Source organism: Mytilus trossulus, chromosome 4, assembly GCF_036588685.1.
Source record: "Mytilus trossulus isolate FHL-02 chromosome 4, PNRI_Mtr1.1.1.hap1, whole genome shotgun sequence".
Taxonomy (NCBI): Eukaryota; Metazoa; Mollusca; class Bivalvia; order Mytilida; family Mytilidae; genus Mytilus; species Mytilus trossulus.
Genome location: NC_086376.1, coordinates 27,484,522 through 27,512,179, shown reverse-complemented (window position 1 = coordinate 27,512,179; position 27,658 = coordinate 27,484,522). Strand labels below are relative to the sequence as shown.

At 30.0% G+C, this 27,658-nt stretch overlaps 1 protein-coding gene across 1 annotated transcript; it reads right to left on the bottom strand.

Annotated features, from left to right (window-relative positions):
• Nucleotides 1–561: 561 nt before the first annotated feature.
• Nucleotides 562–7,407, bottom strand: LOC134713838 (homeobox protein HMX3-like). The gene is made up of 2 exons (XM_063575112.1): nucleotides 6,843–7,407; nucleotides 562–1,475 (listed from the first exon to the last, which is right to left on the bottom strand). The coding sequence occupies exons 1-2, from the start codon at nucleotides 7,099–7,101 to the stop codon at nucleotides 832–834; spliced, it is 903 nt and encodes a 300-aa protein (XP_063431182.1). The 5' UTR covers nucleotides 7,102–7,407; the 3' UTR covers nucleotides 562–831.
• Nucleotides 7,408–27,658: the final 20,251 nt, after the last annotated feature.

The window sequence follows — 27,658 nt, the reverse complement described above, 5'->3', positions numbered from 1 at the left end:
AATAAACTCCGTGTCATCCTATAAGAAGAGATATACGCTACCTGCAAATGTATTGCTAACAATGAAATTGTTGCGATTTTTGTAAAGACTTGTTGATTGATAATATAAACAGCCAAAAAGGATCCAAATACTAGTAGTACGATTAAATCGGTTTAAGGTTAACGGTGGCAAAATTGTTTTTCAGGACAACTAAACATAATGCTGTAAACTGGAAATAAATAAATAAAATGAATATATCATTTAAATCATATATATTGAAGACCTTGCTTCCCCCGGCCCGCATGTTACCCTTGAGTACCGAGAGTATACCAGCAGCAAAACCAATCAGGTGGGAGAAACAACAAATTAATATAGAATTTTGTATGCGAAAAAAAATAAAACCAGAGAACAAACTTCACAGACAATAAAACAACCACAGGCCTTGAAGATTATTACTCTAATTCGTCTATCTATATGTGTGTCTATGTATCTATTCTTCTGAAGACTAAAATAGGAACAATAATGCAATGAAATAGAATATAACAATTAACAATTTTAATTAAATAAAAAAATATTGCACAACAGTTGAATGATAAGGAATAAAATAATGAATCCCGAGTTAATATATTTAGCATACACATTGTGTAAATATCTTCTTAAGAACTTGTTTTATGAGTCACATTAAAGTCTCCATTATATATTTGAAGACGAAATTATCGTTACAAATATAAAATTTCTAAGCTCAAAATTAAACACTTCTAAGCTTAAAACTTTTTTCTATAAAACATTCGAAAAATCACAACAGAAACGTTAAATTATTACGGAATTTACAAAAACAATACATAGTCTTTTTCATACAATGCCCGACATTGATGAACGAACGGATGGGTTCATCTGTGAGAAACCAGCAGACAAATATAATGGTTCACAATAGTTCACATGTGGTAATGACGTACTAAGACAACTTCTGTTTGCTTCCGGAACTTGCGCAGAATCTTGTGTTTCGTGGTACAGCACAGGTACTCGAATAAATCTATGCGAATTTGCAACATGTGACATATTTGCTGCTTCTAGTTCGGCCGAAATCTGACGCTTCCATTTATTTCGACGATTCTGAAACCATATTTTGACTTGTGTTTCTGTAAGTTGTAAAGAAGATGCCAATCCTGCTCTCTCTGAACTTGACAGATAACGTTTCATATCAAACGTTGATTCTAACTGAAAAACTTGACTTCGGGAAAATACTGTCCTGGTCTTTTTCTTTCGTCTGTTCTTTCTGTCGTCGTCATTTAAGTCAGACATTGAATCATCGTGCTTTTGACCATCGTCTGACCCGTCGCAGCATATTTCATCGTCATGATCAACAGACACTGAATCGTCTTCTTTTGTATCTTTGTCATGCGTGATGCACTTATCCGGGCTACGAGATCTTTTGAAAGGAAAAGACGTTAAATCTTTATCATGTGTCCCAGGTTTCATACCAAGTCCCAATGAATCTGAAAATACAAAATAAACATATGTATTATAGTTACTATATATAAATGTATGAAAATATGATATGATTGCAACCAAAGACAAAATGACACGGATGTAAGCAACAATCAAGTTCACTGTGTGGCCTTCAACAACGAGCAAACAAATGCTCAAGCACAAACAGTGTCATATTCCTGACTTGGAACAGGCACAAACCAGAAATTGCCATATTGTAATACATGTACTGGATATATCAAATATTTTCACCAAACCAGAAGACACGACCATTGAACCAGCAGAGTTTAATCAAAAGACATTAATAATTGAAGCTTTTGAAGTGTGTTGTTCATTTTCAAGCAATCCCTGCACAAGTGACATACCGAAGAAATTGCATAAAAAACCTGAAAGAGTTAAAGGAACTCAGTTTTTCTTTTGTTTATTTTACTTTTTTTTTCATCTTTTTTTTTTAAATTTTAAATTCAGCACATTGGTGCTGACGTGAAATAACAAAGATGCGGGCACTATATATATCTATATATACTTGAGGGGGTTGTTTTGACATTGCTTTTGACGTAATTTTTTACATTCTCTGATATCTAAAATATATTGAAATTTAGTAGTTTTCAAATGTGTTTTGTTTAAGATTAATTCTAAAATACAAGATCACAACAAACTGAAATGAATATTTCGAGTGGTTTTCTTTTTATACTTTCATACATTATTGCAGTTGGTTATTTAATGGCTGGTTCTTATGAACTCTTCGATGTTGAAACTAAACGCTTTACATCTATGCATGAGCATTAAGAATTTCTATCATTTATCATTCACTATATTGTAACTTAAATTTTGGTTAGATAGAAATTAATTATAGTGTTTTCCAAGATTTTAATCACTTCGAAAGGAAGAAATAATAACATTAATATCAAATTCTGTTTTGTCAAACGTTTATAACATGTTTTAAGATTTATATTACAAATTTAATTGATTTTGTTTATTTCTAATACTGGTGTCATTTTCAAATTAAAGAAAAACGACAATAGAAATTTATTTCCTGTGGTCCTCTTGTAACAATAGTTTAACATGCTAGTGGAAGCTCGGCTTCGTTTTTCTTTCCTTTCTATCAATTCATTTTGTTTTTGTTTAGAATTCCAAATCACTGTCATTATCTTTTCAATAAAAATCATCTGGCGGCTAATGAGATGTTAAGATGATGTCGACTTTACGCTGGTGAATTCCCAGTCGCATGTCGACCTGATATTCAAGAGATATAAATTTTGTGATCCGTGATTAATTCGCCATATTCATCAAAAATAAGAGGATTGTACATAAACGCACAAAAGAGTTGAAGTGGCTTTTGAGTGAATTATGTGAGTGTAATAGTCATTTAGGCTTCATCTCCCTCTTGACAGTTTGAAGCATATTTTAAGAGCAATTTATTGACTTAAGAGCTACTCCACTATGTGTGGTATTATTAGTCAAAGAGGAAAATTATTCAAATGAATAACTATCAAATAAGATTTGTAGGTTTTAATGAAAACACTCAATTTGTAACGGTATGTCGCAAATCCTTGTGACACATGCATCAAGTTCTTTCTATCTCTTAAAAGCCTAAATTTCTTTTATACTATGACTGTTTAATTTCTATTTAGAGGTTTATTGTTTTCAAAGGGTAATGAAAGAATAATACGTTAAGATTGTTTCAGTTCAATGCTTTGCGCCACCAGCCATTAACGTTTTATTAAAAAAAGATTTAAAGTTTTTTGCTGTTTATTTTTTTTTATAAAAAGAATTATATGACGGAGATTATTCCAACTAAATACCAACAAAAACCTTACATACTTTGAACAAGCCTGATTTATCGCATTTAGCAATTGTGTGTTCACAAAACGTTAATAATAACTTCCCTATGTATCGTTTTGTAAAAAGTAATTGTAGCAAGTTATAAAAATGTGGTCAATTAATTTGTTGTTCGTCAATTACTCATCTTTTTCAAGAATGGTTGCATTCTCTTCGACGTTAATATAAAATGTTTTCGTTTGCAGAAACATAATTTTTATGCATTTCTTCAAATTGCTATATAATGTATGGATTACAATTTTCAGTATAAAACGAAGTTTTAAATCGGATCGAGCATGTCACCGGGCAAAATTAACAATGCAAAGTAAATTTAAAAAGCGAAAAGAAAAGAGAACTGTATTAAAAAGTCTGATTAATTTACTAAAACTGTTTCCTCCCATTAAACTCTTTCGTAGGGCAAAAATGGGGATTTTTTATTCTAAGACCGTTGACGTGAGAGTGGCACATATTTCTAGCGTTAAAAAATGCATGTTACAAGTCAAAAATTCTATACATTCTATTAATTGTTAATTTGCTGTCGTTCTCAATATGCTTTAAATATTTGCCACTGGATATTAAGCACAATTAAATACTACAAACCTTCAAAGGACAAGGGTTAGTTAATAAGGTTTTATTTTGTTACCTCAAAATTTTGGTTGAAAATAATTCATAATCAATTGTGGTACTAAAAGTTTATATATTAAGATAGTTTTAAATTTTTATCAATATATATTATTTTTGGACTTGAATGTGGGTAACATTCCTCTAAAAATGCATATCTAAATCATTTCATCATGTTATCATTCTATGTCTTAGTATTAAAGTTTGACCGCGTAGTCCTCACGATTTTTTTTTATAGATAAAATCGTATCTAAACCATAGAGAAATAATTCGTTGTTCCAATTATTCACACAAGTTAACGATTAATTGTGAAATTATTATAATGAAATAGAAGTAAGAAAATATCTGTAAAAAAACTCGTTCAAGATGTATCAAATTATTAAAATATTTTCCTTTGTCTTTTACACCACAAAAACATGTACACATTCTTCTTTTAGATAGAGAAATGGATAAGAATATACAACAGACATTCTATGATATCATTATTGCACTATTTATGCTTACTTCATTCAGAAAAAAAATCATATGTAAATTTTGTGATATATGATGTTCAGTTAACCAACGAATCACGACGTTTGTTATAATTTGCAAGACGCAATATTTGAAGAGGACCCGGAAACTCGAGGTTTTTGGTTTAACATTTCTTCCATTAAGGGTAATGGCATTCAATGCAAATGAACAAAAGAATATTGAGAAATATCGATTTCATGTGTTGCTTTAAATATTCGAAAGAATCGTTTTTTGGCGAACCAACAAGTTACTTTTTTTTGGCAAATAAAGGGAATTAAACAAAAAGAAATTTATTTTAAAACAAGTGGTTAGTAATTATAAAACACGAGAACGGAATAGTAATAGCAAACTTATAAACACTAGGATTTATATCTCATGAATCGACAATATTAAATTTAGCTTAAGCTCTAAACTCTAGTATCAAAATTAATAAATTATGTCTATCTAAGAAGAGCTGGGTAAGAATTAACTCGATTATATCACATGTGTATGTTCTGTATTTTAGGTTACACCTCCTTGAGGCAAAGCCAACTTAAGACCGATTTTGCTTTTTCATTTTTAGAACTGTTTTAATAACTTCTTTTAATGTTATTTTAGAAAAGAATTGCATTGGCATTGAAATAACATTAGTACACATATTTACCAAACTAGTAACGCTTTTCCAAACCTGCCATAGATATAGGAAGATGTGGTATGAGTGCCAATGAGACAACTCTCCATCCAAGTCACAATTTATAAAAGTAAACCATTATAGGTCAAAGTACGGTATTCAACACGGAACATATATATATATATATATATATTATAGTAATGCCTTTTAGTTTATTTATAGGAAGTGTACACAATTGTAGTCCTAATACCACTTTATACGCACTGTATTTACCGTCAAATTTCATATTGAAATAAAGCATCCTTATGCTTTTTGCTATTAGCATATATGTCTCGAAATTCAATCATAACAAGATAGTTAACATGATTGAAGTCCTAAATATAGGATGAGTAAAATAGTCTATGGTAACTAACTATAGTATAGCGTCTGCTTATATGTTAAATTTATTGTATAGTAAAAAAATATATTCAAAACATACACCGCAGACACAGCCAAAATCGGCGACTCTTGTCAACAGATAGATATAAGAAGATGTGGTATGAGTGCCAATGAGACAACCTTTCATCCAAGTCACAATTTGTAAAAGTTAACTATTATAGCATGTATAGGTCAAAGTACGATCTTGAACACGGAACGTATATATATTTTGTTTTATTGTATTTTCAGATAAAATTGAAAAATATAAATAAATATCTTAAAGGCGAACTCTTTGATTTATTATAACAATTGAACTTCATATGTCAAGTTTGATCAATTAATTATTTTTTTATGAGTTATTTGTATTTCGCATGTAATAGTCATGCAATATCGCAATCTGTATAAAACGATATTTAAAATACAATGTTTCATGTTTTTTTTATTTATATAAAAGAATCGTAGCACATTTTCAGTACTTTCACTTTTATAAAATTTATAATCAAAATGAAAATAAATTCAAATGATTATGTTTCGGTGTCTGAGAAAAGTGATAGAAAAGTCAAAAATTAAATTCTGTAAAACCTAGATAATTCCAAAAATATTCCAAATTCATGCTAAAATATGTTTCGTGTGATGCAATATCAATTACTGCACGATAATAACATTAACAGCTACAAGATTAATGCACCAAGTGCCCATTTCGACAAAACCCATTCCAAACTTAGAAGAGCTAATAAAACCGAAAAGGACAGAAAAATAAAACAATAGACGGACAAGAAACAGAGCTATGCATAATGTCTCATTATTTATACTAGTATATCAATTAGATTCGTTTAAGTCAAATTACTCTTTCAACTATGGTGCACTTTGATATATAATTTCAATAAAAATTCAAACTTATTACCAAAATGTTTTATTAATTCAAATAATTTATAAAAATAACAATATACCGACATTATCTAGATATGTTTTAGGCTTATTCAAATGCCAACAATTTGAAAGAGTAGATACATTAAATAGAACAAACAAACAAATTATAAAACAAACAAACAAACAAACAAACAAACAAACAAACAAATAAATAAATGAATAAATAGATAGATAAATGAATAAATAAATAAATATATTACCTATTAAATAAACAAACAAACAAATAAAAAATAAAAAAAAGTAATAAAAAAGATAAATAAGTAAAAAAATAAAATAAAATAAAATAAAATAAATGAATAAATTTTATCAATTAAAAGATGAATCAATAATTAATAAAATTATTAGAAATTAAAATAATCATTGATAGTTACATGAATAAATAGATACTTAAAATTAGATATTTAAAAATTGATAGATAGTTGAATAAATAAAATTAAATACTAGTAGACAAATAAATGTTACTTACGTTGATAGGTTTCTTGTTGGAAGTGTTGTAACATCTGATGGCCGGCAGCATACCATTGGTACCATGTAGATAGTGGATTCAAAAAACATTGCTGTGGTCCAGATAAAACATTTTTAGCTGGATTGTCTGGAAAATCTAATTTTGAAACAATTGCTGGAGCATTCGAACTCTCCTTTTTACTGTTTTCATCACTATTGTCCAGTATGCTACTTATGCTAAACGATTTTCCGGTCTCCCTTGGTTTTTCGCTTTCAGACATGATTTTCAAAGTTTTTTTTGTTGATTTACAATAACACTTTCTGCTATGGCACTATGATGAACTTTTCTTAACGTTTTGAATTTTTATAAATACAAAACAAATAATTCTACTCAATAAATAAATTACTTGTGTTTTTGACAAACACTGTGGTGTGTATGGTTAGTGCGGAGAAATTGCTTCGAGTAGTTGACTGACGTACAATTAGTGAAAACTACATACATTTAAATTCACTATTAGCGATTACCGATAACATCTTGTTTTAACAATGCAGGGGCTCATATTCCTTAACTTTATAATCAGACCTAAAGCGTGTCTAAAGCGATTCTAATAACTTAACTCCGCCCAAACCATCAATAATTACAGACTCAACTTCGTATCTCCTAAGCTATTGGAGGAAACAAGATACAATAATTATGGTTTTATCCAGTGTTGAAATTTTGTTCTTTGTCGCTTGTATGCTTCATGAGATTTTTATTGCTTAGAAAATCAGTTTTAGATGGTGAAAATACTACAAGTTAGAATTAAAAAACGGTGTACCAAAGCTCTCCAGCTGATAGCCAAATTGTTTAGATTGAATCATTATAATTGTCTTCGTTCTCTTCATTATTGAGTTGATAAATGCTAGCAGAAAGGTGGAAACGAAATCTTTATCATTTAAAGGATTAAACTTTTGAACGACTAATGTTTGACTTCACCTGCTAAATGAAAAAGTGAAGATTTAAGCGATTCGCATAAAATTAAGTGACATAGCCCCAGGATGTCCCAATTCCGCTACGATTAAGAACGATCGCTCGTTCACTGATGTGTCAAATTACTCTATTTATACACACAATATCGCACAAAATATCTTGTACCATTATGGTAACCCGGGGTGTTTAGCATTGTTACCGAGTCTGTAACACACGTTTTGTCGATGTGTCTCTTGTTTGGAAACTCGAAAAGTCAGTGTGACATAGAAAATCGTTAATGTATAAAGTTATCTATTAGATATAATTAGGATAATAATCCGTTTCACAATTGGAAACAAAAATGTTAATGTTAATCAATTAGAATTTGGTTGACTAAATATTCAACGATTCTTTATAAAACCTCTTTTAAATTCGTTGAAGATTTTTATCGTTAGGCAACAAATGACTAATATGTGCATTTTTTTTTTTAAATATAAACAAAAATTGATATCTTCAAATGAAAAGATTATAAAAAATAAATAGTTAATCGGTAGGTATTTTTTTTAAATATTTGTAAATAGACATACCGTACTTTGACTAATAATGGTTAACTTTTATAAATTGTGACTTGGATGTAGAGTTGTCTCATTGGCACTCATACCACATCTTAATCTGCATATAATTATTTCGTTTAGTCGCTGATATTTTTTTTATCAAGGAATTGTATCTTTGAATATTCCATTTCTTGATTTAATGTAGTGCACATCTGCGTTTTACCCCAGTATATTGAAACAAAAATTCTTTATTTGAATAATTGTCAAAATACAACACTATTGTTATAAATATCATCATTATCAAATAACTTGATAAATTTATTATAATCATCATCACCAAATTATAACTATTATTAAAAATACTTATCATTGTTGTTTCAAACAAATTATCATAATTTTAGAAACAAACGTTCTCATTGTCGAAAGCCGTACGGTGACATATAAGTCCTTCACTATATATAGGTTGAGTGATACGCATCACAGTGTAATTTATAAAAAATAAATAAAAATAAATTAAATATAACGTCACCAATTCAGGATAAAGTTCCACGACAATCATCTGTATAATGTGCATAAAGGGAAATTTTGATGTGTTTTTTATATTTATATTTCTAATTATCATGGTTTATTTATGTTTAATTTCAGGTTTTCGAAAATATATATTCACATGTCAGATTTAAGGAAGTTCCGGACTGTTTATCAACTATGCATTCGATAGTCACGCTGGTATTGCATTCAGTTATATGTATTTGTGGTCAAAATTCATTTTTTTCATTTTCCAACATTAAGGTAACGCATTTAGTTAAACTGAAAAGTTTGGTTTTGCGGTGGATTGTTTTCATATATGATATACTATTTAAAGTATTCGGTTGTATTTTTTTACGAGCGGGACCAGGTATTTTTAAAAGATATAGCAGTTATGGTGGTAACAACTTTGCAGTATGGAGTAGTGGTATGATTGCTCATGAGACAATTATCTATCATGAATGAAGTGACAACGGGCCTTCAATAATGCACAATTTTTTTTCCAAAAACATCTTATTGTCGGCTTTATAAGGCCTAGACATTAACAATGCGAAACAATTCAAATCAGAAAACTTACAGATTTAATAATGTAAAACAAAACAACTTACAGAAAAACAAACATGACCGCAATGAACCAACTACAACCAATGATATAAAGTCCCCTGATTTAGGACAGGAACATAAAGAATGAGGCGAGGTTGACGTGTTTGCTATACTCTCAACCCTCCTTCTTACATGGGAAAGTGGTGTAACAACACAATAAAAGAACACACTGTCAAGATAAGTTTCAGTTGACTTGAAAGATTGGTACGAAACACAAGACACCTAACAAAAAAACTATAGACAAAAACACTCAAATAAGAGGAGTACTTGCAGTTATGTGAAGCTAGTTTAAAGCCAATCAAAACTTATTTTTTCCAACTTTAAATATTTTATTTCACTTCTAGTTGTGAACAATGTCTCTTAGCGATACAACAATGACGCTACGATTCATCTCTGTGTTATTTGCTAATGAAACAAGGGGATCTGATAAGGAAAACAGATCTTATGTTTATATTCTGTGATAGTTGCATTTTACAAAATTTGCAATGCCAAAACATATCAAGATTTTTCATAACTGTACATATATAGCGAGATATTTTTAGTAAAGTTTTCAATTTTCAAAAACGAAATCAGGCTAAATACATTTTGTACTAATAAAAACAACATTTAAAGAAGAGTTTATCCAAAGAACCAATAAGTTTACATGAATCATATCTAAAGTTCCCGGCTTAATCAATAGTTTTATATTCTACTTTGTTTGTTTAAAATTCGTTATACTTTCTTACAAACGTAAATATTTCTGTGGAAAAGTTTATTTCAGATCTGTAAGTATCATAACAAAAACTTTATCTTTCAATATTTTTTGGTTTTCATACAATACCTCATGAACAGTTATCTATAGTTATTTTCTTGGGTTTTTTTTCATATTGCACTTATTACTTATAGGAATTTTTGGTCCACAATGCTCTTCAGCTCCGTCCTTTATTTAGCCTTTTTTTAGCTTTGATTCGAGTCTTTAATAGACAAAACGAGCGACTGGCGTAATTAAATCTGGTATTTATGATGAGTATATATGCACATCGTAAATAAAGGCAATTGTAGTATACGGCTGTTCTAAATTCATAAATCGATTGAAAAAAAAAAAATCTGGGTAACAAACTAACACTGAGGGAAACGCACCAAATATCAGAGGAGAGCTACGACACAACAGAAATACAACATTAAAACGTAACACACCCAGAAAAAACTATAATATAACAATGGCAATTTTCCGGACTTGGTACAGGACATTTTAAGAAAGAAAAAAATGGTGAGTTGTAACTGGTTTTATGGCATGCCAAACCTCCCGCTTTTATGGAAATGTTAAATATAACATTAAGATAATAACATTACATGACAGGACTACAATATAAATAAATGGGAGAACATATAGGACAGAGAAACACACAAATAATAGCTTACAAAAGATATCAGGTTTAAAATTTAATACACCAGGCATGCGTTTCGTCCACACAAGATCAACCAGCGACCCCAAGATGAAAAAAGTCCGGAAGCCAAAACAAGTACAAAGTTGAACAGCACTGAGGACCAAAAAATGAAAGCCAGAAGAACATCACCATTCAAAAAGGGAAAATTTAATTCACGATAAGCTCTTAAGTGATATATGCATGGTAAAGGAGTAGGTCCAGTAAGACCCCTTTTTGGCCCCAAAGTATAGCAGTTCTACAAAATTGTTAAAATGTAAACCTTTAGTTATTTATTGGACAGTGGAATGCTTCTGCTACATAAATATGGGCTGTTTTTGACAATACAATACACATATATCGGGTACAAACACCATGAAGTCATGCTAAATTACTGAAATCTTCACAATTCTAGCATTTTAGTTAAATTTTAGACGGTTTTCGTGTAAAACGAAAGTGGCCGCATTCGTGTTCATCCTTAATAATGAAATGTAATTTGTATTTTATGATAATACATAACATATATAAAGGTTGAGGATGAACACGGATGCGGCCACTTTCATTTTTGACAAAAAGCATCCGAAAAGTGACAAGTTTTGGCATATTTGGTAGATTTTTCATATTTGAGCTTGAATCGGGTCGTTTTTAATGATTAAATCAGTTAAAATCTTTCACATAAACTATTGTTATTTTGTTGTTTGTTGTTTTTTGTTAAAATTTGTATTGCCATAATCATACTTTACATGTTAAATGACAATAATAGTTATCAAAGGTACCAGGGTTATAATTTAGTACGCCAGACGCGCGTTTTGTCTTTAGAAGACTCATCCGTGACGCTCATATCAAAATATTTATAAAGCCGAACAAGTACAAATTTGAAGAGCATTGAGGATCCAAAAATTTCAAAAAAGTTGTGCCAAATACGGCTAAGGTAATCTATGCCTGGGATAAGAAAATCCTTATTTTCCTTAATAAAATTGATGATCGTAGATTTAGAAATAATTGTGAAACACGGATTTTTAACTAGCTCTAGCTAAGCGATCTTATTTGGATTTGGCTATTATTTCAGGTAATTTATTTCATTTATAAAGGCAACAGTAGTATACCGCTGTTCTAAATTCCTAAATCGATTGAAAACAAATCCGGGTTACAAACTTAAACTGATGGAAGCGCATCAAATATAAGAGGAGAACTAAGACACAACAAAAACACAACACTAAAATTTAGCACACATAGAAACGAACTATAACATAACAATGGCCAATTTCCTGACTATAACTCTTCAACTGTTTCGGTTCTAATACATCATTGGCTTTAAAATGTTCGGCTTTGAGCGTTCATGCTGAAGGAAAATTGAGAAAATGGCTTCAAAAGCATAAAATTTATAAAGCGTTGTTTTCAATTTATTTTGATTGTGACAATACATTTTAAAGCTTTGTCATAGTTTAAACACCATCAGTTCCGATTGAAGGTGTATCCTAATGGATACGCTTATTTGTATGTTGTAAAGAAGAACCGTTATCTTTAAAAAGTATGTTTGGTAATCAACCTTATATATTGCAATAAGCTTCCATAAGGCAAAGTTAACACTATCATGGTTGGTATGACTTCAATTGTGATCATGGCAGTTTTGATGTTTACATAATTTTATTTTATGTTATATTGGCTTCTCGAGCTTTTGGTCTCAGGCGTACACCTGATGACAGACGGTCATTTCTTCAATGGCTTATTTGGTGGACAGTTAACTCTTCATGAAATAATAAGTATTACGACAAGCTTTTAAAAATGTAAAACAATTAACAAACCAATATTTTCATTCCACAAATATTTTGTTTCCTCAAATGTATTTTTTTAATTCCAAATTAAGCTTTGATTTATATTTTAATAGAAAACTGTTATCTATGGTTTCCAGCGCTCTTGGAGCTTATTTCGAAGACAATTTGGTATAATTTTTGTAAGTATCTTACCCTGTAACATAAACAAATTATACCAATGCGTGGAATTTAAAGATTCTAAATGAGTACTTTCACATTAAAAAATTGTCGTATTTAGCATTCTGATTATAAATGAAGGTTTTTAATATTTACAAGCTATATAATTTTCCACTCAATTATATGTATTGATTATCCTTTACTTCTTCTGTATACTGCACGAGTTGTCGGTTTCATTAGTTTTCATCACCATAAACTGTTTATCACTTTGTTAACAATCTGTTGTTGGCAATTATTATAGAAATGTATCAAATTTAATTTGTAATTTGTACGGCTGTAACAAAATATCCATCTCATTACTAACAATTTATTTTCCTCTTTCTGATCATAAATATAATGAGAACAGGTGAATTAAATTCTTGTAACGTCAAATTAGGTGCTAAATGCATATGGCTATTCTAATTATTTACACCATAAATCTGAGTGATCAGGTAAAATACAGCTGCTTACTTTTGATTGAATATCCAGGTATACAGATTGTTACACCTTTATGTGTGCAATTGATAATAGAATTGAGATAAAGATCTATTGTCATTGGTAATTATTGGCAAATCTTGTCACTTTAGTTCCTTTGATATGAGTCGTTACAGTAAATGATCATTATTAATATATAAATTGTTATCTGTAAATATATATACTTTACGAATTATTTTCCTAATTAGTTTGTTGAACACCACAAACTAGCTATAATTATGATTTCAATCTATTTTCGCGACTCAATTTTGTTGTCTAAATACACGTGGTAATACCGCGGCTTTCACTTGTTATATCGACAGAAAAAAAATACATTAAAAATTACCTAACTGCAATGTAAATTCAAAAAGGGGAAATCAAAGGAAAAAAATACTTACAAAAAACTTACTCAAAGTGAAATTCTAAAGGGGGAAGTTCATCACATCTGACAAAATGAAACGCTCGTCTATATAAACAAAATTGGTGAAATCGTCTGGGTAAATCTGTTTTTTTATTGCTAGCTAACCCTCTCACTATGTTACAGTTTTACCTACTTCTGTTTAATTGACAAAATTGGCAGTGCATACCCAAATAGATTTAATTTGTAACATTGGGATTCAGCAGCCGAACATGTGTAAACATACATCACAGGCATACAAAAAGGACTTTGATTTAAACATCAAACAAAACAGTTTAAACATAAACCAGAGACTAACCTACACAAATGACTCAAACTTTAAATAACATACACTTTAACATGACAATAACGAAATAATAAAAATAGTTTTATAGTTGGTAGGCGGCACCAGCACATGCAGTTTTGCAAATTATAATCTAATGTACACTTTCCATATAATTGGGAACCAGAAGATAAAACATACAGACATACACACAAATGACTAAAATTTAAAAAAAAATGTCATACACATAAATTTGATAAAGACGCAAACAAAAGAGCTTATGTCGTTAATATTACATACGATATTGTAAATAAGTTCCATATGCACTTCCCTGATTAAATTAAAGTTATGTAAACTTACTAGTATTACTATTAGAAATACAGTTGTACAAAAGTAAAACAAAATGAAAGCACTTTAAAAACTGAGTGAGTCGAACCGTACTTCTGTACCCATCCGCATCAGGAACGGAAAAGTCAGAAACCCGATAGCTAAACGCACTAATACGGAGTCACGTCAAGAGCAAACTGACCGTTATAAGAATTTATAAGTATCGGTGATCAAGTATTGCAATCGGACGTTTGCGCTTTTTGTTCTACCTGTAACGCATGAATATATGCGCTCCAAACACTAAAGCAAATTTCGGTCCAAACACTTTTGCACCTTTAATCTAAAATCCCTGAATGAGCTGTAACCATTTCTTAACGGAAACAATAGTCCTCTATGTGTTCATTCTATTCCCACACCGAATTTCCGAAAAAAATTATCATCATTTTTATCCAATTAAGCCTTTTTCAAATAGGTGAAGATCAAACATAAATATTTAAACCAACGACAAATTGTGTCAAACGGGGCTTCAAAATATTTGAGATTTAGCGTTTCCGATTAAGGCTTATCCAGAAATGCGTTTCAAACATGTTATATTTAAAATTTAATATTCATATTGACTTTGAAGAAAGAGTCTTGTTGATAAATAAAGGCAACAGTAGTATACCGCTGTTCAAAACTCATAAATCCATGGACAAAAAACAAAATCGGGGTAACAAACTAAAACCGAGGGAAACGCATTAAATATAAGAGAACAACGACACAACACCGAAACGCAACACACACAGAAACGGACAAAGCAACAGACAAAACACCACGAGAACAACAAATATAACATCAAAACCAAATACATGAATTTGGGATAGACAAGTACCGTGCCACGTCTTATCTCAATATCTCAAAAATAAGAGAAAACACAAACGAATCAACGTTAAAATGCAACACACACAGAAACGAACAATATTATTACAATGGCCATCTTCCTGACTTGGTACAGGACACTTTTAAAGGGGAATAAAAGTGGTGGGTTGAACCTGGTTTTATGGCATGCCAAACCTCGCACTTTAATGGCACAGTTAAATAGAACATTGAAATGACAACATAATATTACAGTACTACAATACAAATAAAAAGGAGAACATATTAGACAAAGAAAAGCATGATTAATAGAAAACAAAAAGCATCAGGTTTAAAATTCAATACGCCAAAAACGCGTCTTGTCCACACAAGACTCACCAGTGACGCCCAGATATAAAAGATCGAAAGTGAAAAAAGTACAAAGTTGTACAGCACTGAAGATCAAAAGTTGAAAAGGTTTTGCCAAATACGGCATTGTTTGTATGCCCAGGATAAGAACATTCTTATTATATAGAACAATTCATGCTATTGCAAACAGTAAATTTTAACAAATGAATATGAAAGAGATATACATAATGAAACTGAAGTATTAACTAATTACAGAAAACTAATTACAGAAAACTAAACCCGAATAAAAGTAAAATTATTTTTCATTCGTCCTCTTAACATGCTGTCTTTTTCATCTGACACAAGATTGGTTTTAATTATCTACCTTGATTCGTGCTTCAACAACACTTAAACCTTCATAACCCCTTGGAATAATGCATCCAAACAAACTAAATATCTATCAAATATGATAATAATAGAAGCACCAATGGCTCATTAATTCAGATGAATTGATAATTCTAAAAAGCAGAAATGTGTTTAAACTTATTTAGCATTTAAAAAAACTAACTAATATTGTGTTTTGTATCAGTAGGAACCACCCAATCCTTACTTAGAATCATGCAATAGTCTCTATATAACCACTTTAAATAAAAAAAAAAAGAAACACAACCATTAGTTTAAGATTGAGAAAACATCGTACTATTCACTTGTTCATCATCCGAATTTATAATCAATTAATCTTAGGTTAATACTACTTTTATAATTCGAATAATTTCCTATAGCACATTAATTCCTTGAATTATTTCCATCTAATATGAGAACTTCAAAGTATCTTGTATTCATAGAATAATTATAGGCATGGCTAGTATCAGAGAACTAAGCAAGAATGAAAAAAAAATGATTAAAATAAAATATTAAAGTAAATTAAATTGATAAATAAATAAATAAATAAATAATGCTGTAAATAAATAAATAAATATTTTACATTAATTTCATGTCTTTTTTTGTAAGCGGAATGTAAATGCATAATTATTTGAATTTGTTCCTGATTATTTAATTATGCACTGGGGGTTTCTTATTACTCTTACAACATCCTAGTTAGTCTGATGTCTATCAAACACATTTTAAGAGACTTTTTACATTAGCTTCCTTTATCCTCAGTATCTAAATTTAATCAAGTAGATCTCTTAAGAGTATCGTTCACTCTCCAATAATTTACCCTTAAACAGCTTAAAGATTCTCCACAACGACATCAATAAAGATCTTAGCATAATCTCCTTTCATTTTATATAGCAGTTAATATTTGGATTTTGTCCCTAGGGGAAACCAAAAAGCACTAAGTGCACAATTTTCTTTTGCTTTTAGATACGTTAAATCCAGGACACAGGGAAAACGTGCGAGATGAAAATACGTTCTGTCGATTTATGTTGAAAGTAAAGGATTGTTCTCGCCAAAAACCAATTAAATCGACATCCCCATTAAGTCCAATGACAGTTTCTTGATGTCCAGTTGTAGGCTTTCGCTGGTAAGCTCCCTTTAAGTTTAAGTATTATACAATTTGCTTCAGATAAGTGTAAGTCGTATTTAATGCACTATTGAACGCAATCAAACATTTTAATCTCGGTATTTGGTTGGGTTCATGTTGCTTTATCTTGAAGTTTTCTATGAAGTGTTTTTGTGGCTGTTGTTCTGACCATGCTCTGGTTTGTATTTATTGTCTCATTTGTTTATTTTTACTTTGTTTTGTATACTTCAAAATGCAGAATGTCTTCTTAATATTGAAATTGCTATATTAAACTTGAAAATGAACAAATATTTGTTGAATGATCTAAATCTTTTAGTATATCAAGTTAAGGGAGAAAAATTGACCTTATCATTCCATGATTGCCGTACATCATGGCGATTTGAATGAATGATATATCTTATTGCTATTATGGTACGGTTCAAGGTGGCATAATTTTCATCCTTCATTAGTTGCTTATCGTTCGATAAAACTGACTTTTATGTTTCATTCTATTGGTGTTCAACTAAATTATCAACGGAGAATGATGAATCGAGAGACTTCGAATAGTATCGGTTCGGGACATAACGGTACTTTAACATTTAACAACCTTGCAATAAAAAGATAAAATCTATGGACAAAATAGTATATTGTAGTTTACCCTTTTCTCACAGTTTTCAACCGTTATTGCTAGAAATTCAAGAGACTGGTTTTCGGAAGTATCTTATAACTAAGACAAGTTTTATGGTAGTCTTAGTTAGATATGTTTTCGAAAGTGTCCAAAGTAACGATATATCATATCTTTCGTCGTAATCTTAGAACACCTCGCAACATGAATTGTGATGGTCTAATAATTATCAACTACAATTTTTATTACCGGTTCTTAAGTTTATATTTATTTATATAGTGGATTGAAAACAAGTTATTGCAACTTTCACTTTGTATCAGCATTAGCCTGCCTTTTCCCGAAATTTACAAGGGTGTCATTTACGTGCAAGAGATATTACTTTCTCCTAACACCGGTCAGCCATTCATCGTCCCCTTCCCAGGGACTATCGTCATTTCTCAAGACCATACTCGAAAAAATAAAAATTACTGCTTCTTTTCGTGTTTATTTTCATGTTCATTAGATTTACAACAATAGTTGTGTTGCTCAGTCGGCTAATTCGGAAATATTTGTTCTTCTCTACTTGGTCAAAATCTCCTGCGACGTAAAATTTTGAATCTTTTTTCTTTCTTTGAATGACAAACATACATCATTCTTATTTCTTATCTTATATAGAACATTATAAAAAACGTTTGTGCACGGATATTTCGTTAAGCGGGTACTTGATTTACGAATCTTAAACAGTTAACAATCAAAATAACACTTCATGAATACAATTCAATTCAATTCAATATTTTATTTAAGTCTCATCTCTCAATAATATATAATACAACATTACATTAAATGTAAAAATATATAAATATAAAAAGAGGGCCATTCTGTACAGAATTACAAGAGACTACCACATTAAAAATTATATAAAGAATGCATCTATTATAAAACATATTGACATTAACATTATTTACAGTATAAAACATTTCTACGTCTATTTGAAATAAGATTACAGGCTTTGGCACAGCTACGAATCATATTATTATCTGTAAATAAAAACACTAATTTCTGTTTATCATCATGAGACATAAAATCACTATTAAAATGTGTTGCTTCATCAAATAATTTTGTTCTAAAATCATCATACAAAGGACACGATAAAATAACATGGGCTTCATCTTCTAAAATATTCATACAATTATCACATACTCGATCTTTTAAAATTAATTTTTCAAATCTTCCCGTTTCTATTCTTAGTGGTGCTACACCACATCGAAATTTGGCAAAAGAACTCCTTTGCGAAAATGGCATTGGAATTTTACAATAAGTTTCCATTTCAAAACTGTTCTTAAATAGATTATATGTACGAAGTTTGTTACCAACTTTACCAGATAAAGCTTTCTCTGATTGTAAATTGCCTTGCCACTGTTCAACATATTTACTAAACATTTTAGACATAACAGTATTGACAACTGAGGTACTATCAACATAATCTGTAATGATACACAAATGTTCTGCATTATACTCAGAAAACGTTTTCCTTACATAAAAATTCCAATTTTTTATACGCTTATTTTTTTATACTCATAATGTCTGCCCATATGAAAATTTTTCTGTTTAAACGCTCAGAACTCATATTGTTCAAACGGCACCATAGTCGAATTAAGCATTGCCATTGTTTTTGAAAGATAGATATCCACCCCATATCCCCTGCAACTGCAGCATTTGGAGTATATTTACCCACTCCAAGAAAAATCTGCAAGCTTTATTATGGATGGCATTTATAAAAGAAAAATTTTTGCAACCCCAAATACCAGCACCATATTCAACAATTGGAAGCACCAAACTCTCATATAATTTTGAAAAGACATGATAATGCATAAACGCTAAGTTTACGATTAATTTGTTTTTTCATATATAGTTTCATGTTCATTATATTGAGCGAAAAAAATATTAGAATTATTTTATCTATATTTTTCAGTTTAAATGTATTTTTATTAAAAAAAAAAAATATTATTTTAAAAACTAAATTTAAAAAGTTTACCTAGACAGTCAAAAGAGCATCATAGGTATGTCTATTTTAGACTAGCTTTGATTTACATTCAATAAATTATTAATTGATAGTCATCAGATGGTCATAAAAATTGTCCTAAAGTAAATCCTACGACGTATCTTAGGACACTTTCGAAAACCAGGCCAAAAGTGACTATGATTTATGGAAAAAATTTTTATAGAAAAAATATTTTGGATCATTATCGCATGTTTTACCTTTGTTTGTATTAAATATTAAAAAAACTATTTACACAAAGGAGGTAAAATATTAGAATGATACAAATTAGAGGGTTTCAGAGCAATTGCATGGGGTTTGGTTTTGAATCTACACAAAGCACTTTAATTATAATTTGTTTATTAATTGTTGGCTAAACCTGGTTTTATGGCTACCTAATCATTCACTTGCATGACAGTTTTCTTGGTACTGATGTTGTTTATAATCCAAATAAGGGATACCGTTATCTTTTATTTGTCATTGTAAATTATTCATCTCTACTGTTTAGTCCATTTTGGTAATATCCTTTTGGCGTAGCTCGATACCTACTTATATCGCCAATGTCTTGTTGTTCCAATGTCTTTTTATTTTGTATTCTTGTAATCTATTTTTGCTTGTGTGCTATGTCTGTATGTCATTTTGTTTTTCCTTGTTGACACATTTGTTCGTTTTATAGTGATTATCCTGTGACTATCATACCTACTCATATTAATATAGTCCCAGGTATATTACCATGTTGACTGATGTAGCCCTATTTTTGACATTTTTACCTATGATGTCTGTTTGTTATTTTCACGCATTGTAGCTTTTGGTTTTGCCAAAGGAATATCTACTTTGAATTTTCCTTGGAGTTTTATATGGCTATTTTATCTGGTTCCGTTATATATATGCAAAGTGCAGTTTGATTATGAAAAGTAAATATGAACTCCTAAATAAGGCAACAGAAGTATACCGCTGTTCGAAAGTCTTAAATCGATTCAGAGAAAACGAACCCCGCTTAAAAAATAAAACCGAGATAAACACATCAACTTTTAAAGGAAAACAATAAACAACAAAAACACTAAAGTGTAACAAAAAACCAAAACGACAATACAACACACAGAGAAACGAACTATAAGATAACAACTGTCATTTTCTAAAAAAAAAAAAGAGTAACATTATCGTTTCGATGCGTCAACTGATGGTATACAAAATTATTGTGTCGATATGTCAAATAATGGTATGCAACATTATTGTATCAATGCGTCAAATAATGGTTTGCCACATTAATGTGTCAATGCGTCCAAAAAATTTATGCAACACTCAGTCATTGATTCTATGGCATTGAAGACTTGTGTATAATAAACAAAACCTTCTTGTACAAACAAGAAAAAATATCCAATTCTATCATACACAATCATCATCAAGATCTGATATTAATCAATTTACTTCTACATCACTAAAAATGTTCTGTCTCAAATCCTTGTTTTGGAAATTTCTTTTCAAAATCTCTCAATAAAAAATTGAAAACAACACGTTTAATAATTTCTTGCGCCCGAAGCGCTTTTCTGGATTTACCTTTATCAGGAACGCTCAAAGCCAAACATTTGAAATCCGAAGATAAAAAAGTACCGTAACTGTTGAAGAATAAGTCAGCATAACCCCACATATATTTGCTTACCTACACAAGCGCATACTGAAAGAATCAACTAAAACTGAAAACCCTTTCTTATGTAATATTCCCAAATACACATATTCAAACAATCAACAAGCACATAAAACACTATGCTTAAGCATGATAGGACATATACTCGCCAATACGATACACTCAAAATATATGAAAGATTTCTGTACTAATCAGACATAAACTAAAATAAGTGATGCAGCACATACACATATCAAAACAATCAACAACACCAAAACAATTAACAACACCAAAACAATCAACAACACCAAAACAATCAACAACAACAAAAATAATCAACAACAACAAAACAATCAACAACAACAAAAACAATCAACAAAACCAAAACAATCAACAACACCAAATGTTAATTGTTTACGTGAATCGTACAAAAAGTCCAAATTAATAGTATTTTTGTTTTTGTCTTAAAACCTACGTTCAACATTTATTTACATTTGAAAAAAATAAAACGGATTCCGTGAGTTGTTAATTGATTTCTATATAAATGCTGAAGATTCCAAGAATTAATTGAATCATTACTTAAATGGTACGAAAACCCACAAACACCAGACAAGAGATAATAGCCTATTTAGTAGCCGATGAGTTGATCTAATTTCTCACTACATTGGATAATTTTCCTGTGTCAATGAGATTACAATCGTGACAAGTGTCAATTTGGAGCCAGAGAAGCCATGTTTATGCAATTTTCAAGCCGAAATATTTGTCACTTCCGATTTCCTGATCTTGAATTATCTAAAATCATTAATGACGTGTTTAAGAAGATTGTCTTTAAGTTATTCGATCATGAAGAAAAAGAAATTGCTCAAGGGCTTAAATGACTCTGATTTCATCAGCAGACGACATCCTTATTAGCAAACGATAAGGAATCTGTTAGTTGATGCAATTACACCATTTTATCAATTGTCAGAAAAGTTTTGACGGTAATTAAACTCGAAACAGCGCTAATCTCTCGGCTGGAGGATTTTTGGAGTTTCAATTAATCCATAAACCGGTAAAAGTTCATAAAGATGAAACGTCAGTTAAAGTCATTTGTGCTGACTTTTCAGTTGGTTGATTATCACGAACTTAGATAAACATCTTTGTCTGTATATGGGAATAACTGTTCTTGTTGTGCTTTGTAACTATATTCATTCTTGTGTACTGATTTCATTTTTCAAATATATTATAATTATTTTGTAGTTTATCGTAAAAAGAAAAGGTATAAAGTATTATTAATTTTGGATTTTTTCATTCCTCATGGACAAATATAAGTGTACACCGGTACAATATTAATTTTATTTGGGTCATTGGAATTCCTTTCATATGATTGGTTACAAGCACTTCCAGTAATGATTGTTTTTGGTCGGTTATTTTGTTCATTCGAACATGTTTCATAACCAACTACAATATAAACAACATTGTGGCTTGAATCAATTATTTCCTTTTAGTCATGGTATTTTCTGGTTTTTTATCCGACTTGTATGCATTTTCTCTGTATACTTACAAATTTAAAATCGACAGTTGCCAAAAAAATTTTTTTTTTCTTGTATCCATTTTCAACATTCAACATTCAATTTCAACATTCAACATTCGATTTCAATATTCAACATTCATCATTCATTTTTTTGTTCTTGTTTCCATTTTCAACATTTAACATTCGATTTCAGCATTCAACATTCGATTTCAATATTCAACATTCAATTTCAACATTCAACATTCGATTTCAATATTTTTCTTCTCTTGTATCCATTTTCAACATTCAACATTCAACATTCGATTTCAATATTCAACATTCAATATTCAATTTTTTTTTAATTTTTTCCATTTTCAACATTTAATATTCGATTCCACAATATTCAACATTCAATTTTTTTAAATTTTTTTTTCTTGTTTCCATTTTCAACATTTAACATTCGATTTCAACATTCAACATTTGATTTCAATATTCAACATGCAACATTCATTCAACTTTTTTTGTATTTTTTTGTTTTGTATCCATTCAACTTCCAACATTCGTTTTCAACATTCAACATTCGATTTTGAACTTTCAACATTCGTTTTCAACATTCAACATTCGTTTTCAACATTCGATTTTCAACATTCGACATTCGTTTTCAACATTTGTTTTCAACATTCGTTTATGCGTGCAACATGTTTTTATTAGAATGTCTACTTTATGAAGATCTTAGACATATATTGTTTTATGAGGTTGAACATTTTAATGTGGATTTTAACATTTTGTTAAATAATGAAAAGTTGATTTTTTATTCAATAATGACAAAGTTTTAGAAAGTGTCGCCAGAACCTGCTATAGCATTTTAATCAGAAAATATATAGTTGATTATGCTGTATTATAATGATATTCATAATTTAAGCAAATATATATTATATATAATATGCACAATATCTTATTGTTTTTTAATAGTATTGATTGTACAGTCTCTCATAAATCTTTTAAGATTGGCAACTTCAATCGGAATTTAAAGTTTGTTGTTATACGTGAATTTGTTATGTACCCGTATGAATATTTTATTGTGTCAAGATATGTAATTGAATGTGGTGAGACTTAAATAAAATATTGAATATGAATCTCAAAACAGTTGGCAGATTTTTCGGAAAATTTCACTATAGATATATTTTTTTTTGCTTATTTTTTTTTACATTAAAAAGTTTAGCTAAAACGAGAGGCTACATTTTTTCCAATTTAAGGTTAACTATTTCTTCTTTTTTTTTTGGCAATTACACATTTAACAAATTTAATAAATACTTTTAAAGCAATAGTGAAAAACTGTTAGGGCAATTACTCTAAAACGGTTCGACATATTTAAAAAAAAACAATCACATTGAGCTGGTCATATTTACAATTTTTATCTTTTATTTTTTTCCATTTCACCGAACAGATAAACTAATGATTCTAGCCTTGTAAATGTATGATTATAACTAAGGAGTAAGTTGGCAACATATTTTTGTTTTGTGTTATAGATCCTAGTTATGGATATATACTTACTTTCAGATATTTCATCTGCATATGGGATATACATATTTCGTTTGTTCGGTATTCAAGAGCTTGCACCTTCACAAGTGCCTTAGCAGAAAATTGATGAACCAAAGTTCATCGGAAGGTACCAAGACCTTGTTGATAAATATTCCGTATCAACTTCACAAATACCGGGAAAAAGCGATGGTCTTGAAATATAGTTTATAGATATAGGAAGATGTAGTGTGAGTGTACTGACGTTGTTTATCATCTTAATAATGTGTTGTAGTATTGTTTTATTTGTCTTTATGAATATTACTTGTACTGTTTAGTCTGGTTTTGTTGATATCCATTTGACGTGATTCTGTATACATCCCGTCATTGTGTTATTTTTCTATGATAAATTTTGTAGCCTTGTCTTGCATTTTTGCTAATGTGCTTTGTTATTATGACTTTTTGTGTTTTTTCGGAACATATAACGTGGCTCTGTACTTATACATCCCGTCATTGTGCTATGTTGTATCATAAATTATTATATTCTTGTCTTTCATTTTTGCTAATATGCTTTGACTATATGCCTTTTTTTGGCTTCTTTGTTACATATTTGTTTTTTTAATTTTTATAGTGATTAAGATTATAACATAAAGCTGACAGCTGTACCCATATTTTTGACATTTTAACCTTTTGTGTCTGTTTATCTTGTTCACACATCGTTGTCAATATAATTGAAGTTGATGCGACTGCCATACGAGTGAGAGAATAATCTAGCGTTAAACCAGGTTTAATCCACCATTTTCTACAGAAAATGCATGTATCAAGTCAGGTATATATCAGTTGTTATTCGTTCGTTTGATGTGTTGAGATTTTAATTTTGCCATTTGATTATGGACTTTCCGTTTGAAATTTTCCTCGGAGTTGTCTAATTTTTTATTTGCCTTGGAACTCATTATTTTTGTTATGATTTTTACGTAATTGATTACGGCTATTCGAGTACTGCACTTTTATCTGTCTCACAAGCCTTTTCAATACTTAAAAAATTTATTGGTTAGACTAAAATGTTTTATCATCTTCAGTTATATGACATATCGGGTAACCACTATAATAGCTTTCATTACATATCGCACTTCGTTTCGCAGTTAGTTTTGACTCTTTTTGTTATATATTTCTGATTCCAGGTTTATTTGATATAACTTCGCTCTTAATTTAACATAAACTCATTGAAAGTAGTTGAAATTCTGAAGTGTACGTAGACTTGAGTCATAATTAATATAACAGTTACAGTTAATTTTTTTTTAAAGCAATGATAAGAAGACCCATGTGGATTATTTAAAATAATTTGCAACAATTTGCTGCCATCATTTACTAACGACAGATCAAGGGTTGGTGGTTGTTGATTAATCATACATCTCATATGTTTATCGACTAAATTCATAATAACAACCTCTAATAAATTTTAGATATTTCCGAACAGTTGCATCATCAGTTTCCCACTGTGTCCAATCTATCTCTATCACGACCAGATACTCCGTACCAGCAACACCAACGCAGTCGGGGTAAAATGAAGGCAAAAAGACCAACAGACTCCAGTCTATAAAATAGGTTACTACAGTCCGCAATATCCAACAGGATAGCCGGACTTAAAAATCCACACATCATCATCAATCTATCTCTGGAAATCTAAGGTCCACTGTAAAAGGCACACCTCTGAACTTCTCAAGTCGACTTAGATCATTTGAATCAGTTTAATCGGACGACAGGCGATATAAACAGCCTAGCAGTAAAAAAGTGAAAACACAAAAATACCGAATCCGAGGCATATTCAAAACGGAAAGTTCCTAATCAAATGTCAAAAACAAAAACTCAAAACATTTCAAAAGAATGAAAAACAACTAACTAGGTACAGGCATTTTGATAAGTAGAAAACGGTGGATAATACATGGTTTAGAGCCATCTTTCCTGTAAAACAGCCGCACTAAATTCCATTCCATTGACAACGATATGTGAACAAAAAAACCAGACACATTAACATGGTCTTTTAAACTAAAATTATAGTAAAATTAGTTTTAAATTGTTTTCATAGTTCAGACTGCTTCACCTTTTATTATAGGGGCACTAGCTGTTAAATTCATGGTCACCGTTTTGACTCAAATTCACATATTTGATTTATAACAATGTAATTTTTTCAAAACTATCAACAGTCTAAAATAAACAGTATACAGAGCATGGGGTAGATAATATGTAGGTTCGTTTTGTGTGATTTTTTAATCTAATTAACTATCGATATGACCTCAGATGACCATGTAAGCGATGTAAACATAAATAAACATATGAATAGATTAAACACGTGCAATTGCACTTTTATAGGTCTGTTTGATTTTATTTTATAGGTTAAAAATATATGTTTCTCATTGTTTTTAACCTTTTAAGAATGATTTTATGTGGAACGAATCGGTAATCAATTGATTTACCGTATTTTCACTTTCATTGCTGACATTATTTTTCTTTAAATAACCAGTACACGTACAACGCATGCGTTGTTAATTTCTAGCTAGGAGGTTAAATTGAAGTTCACATGAATACAGATTTAATGAGGTCGAATTATTCACTTGCAAGTGAATAATTAATTATCAATGTTTCTTAGCTAAATTTGACAAAATTTAACCTTTTTGGCTGCTAAAAGCGAATTATTATTTCACTATTTCTCTTTCATTATTGATTGAACAAAAAAAATCTTACTTGAGATTTTTTATATATCTCGTAGCTAGTGCCCCTTTAAGGATATAGTTTCATTTATCCACTAGTGTACATCTCGGTTGACATAGACAAATGTTTATCTGGATAAAGACAGCGTTACAAATATTTCTTAACAAATTCTGCAAGAAATTTCAATACAACCATCGGAATTTGGATTGAGGGACTTTGACCCAACCCAAATGTAAATAAATTTTCTTTTAAAATTAAGTTGTTAACAAGGAACAATTTAAAACCATAAATCTGATAAAAAGAGACAACAAAGGAGCGAAACGTAGAGCATAGTTTTCATCATAATATCATTTAAACACTAAAAGTAATGGAGGTATTTTTTTCTTAAGTCACTCCTTTGAGCTCATTGAATTATGAGGGGAAAGAGTTCTTCTTTTGAAGTACTTCTGTTAATCAAATGAGCTAAATCTAAGTAGTAGCAATTTCAAAGAATGAATGAAGACAGTTGTTAATCATACTAATATTGTATGAGTAGTCTTACCTGTCTTAGGAAAAAAGAAATATAAATATTCAAATATTTTGAATTGACTTTGATATAAATACACAGGTTGTGCAAAATTTTAAATAATTACTTGGACGAGAATAAAATACTGATTCAATACTTTAATAATTCAATTGTTTA

What these genes read in the sequence shown, in the direction of transcription:
- LOC134713838 (XM_063575112.1), bottom strand. Translation starts at nt 7,101, where the DNA reads ATGTCTGAAAGCGAAAAACCAAGGGAGACCGGAAAATCGTTTAGCATA. An exon ending in CCAACAAGAAACCTATCAAC is followed by an intron (nt 1,476 to 6,842) that starts GTAAGTAACATT and finishes TTGTATTTTCAG; the next exon opens with ATTCATTGGGACTTGGTATG.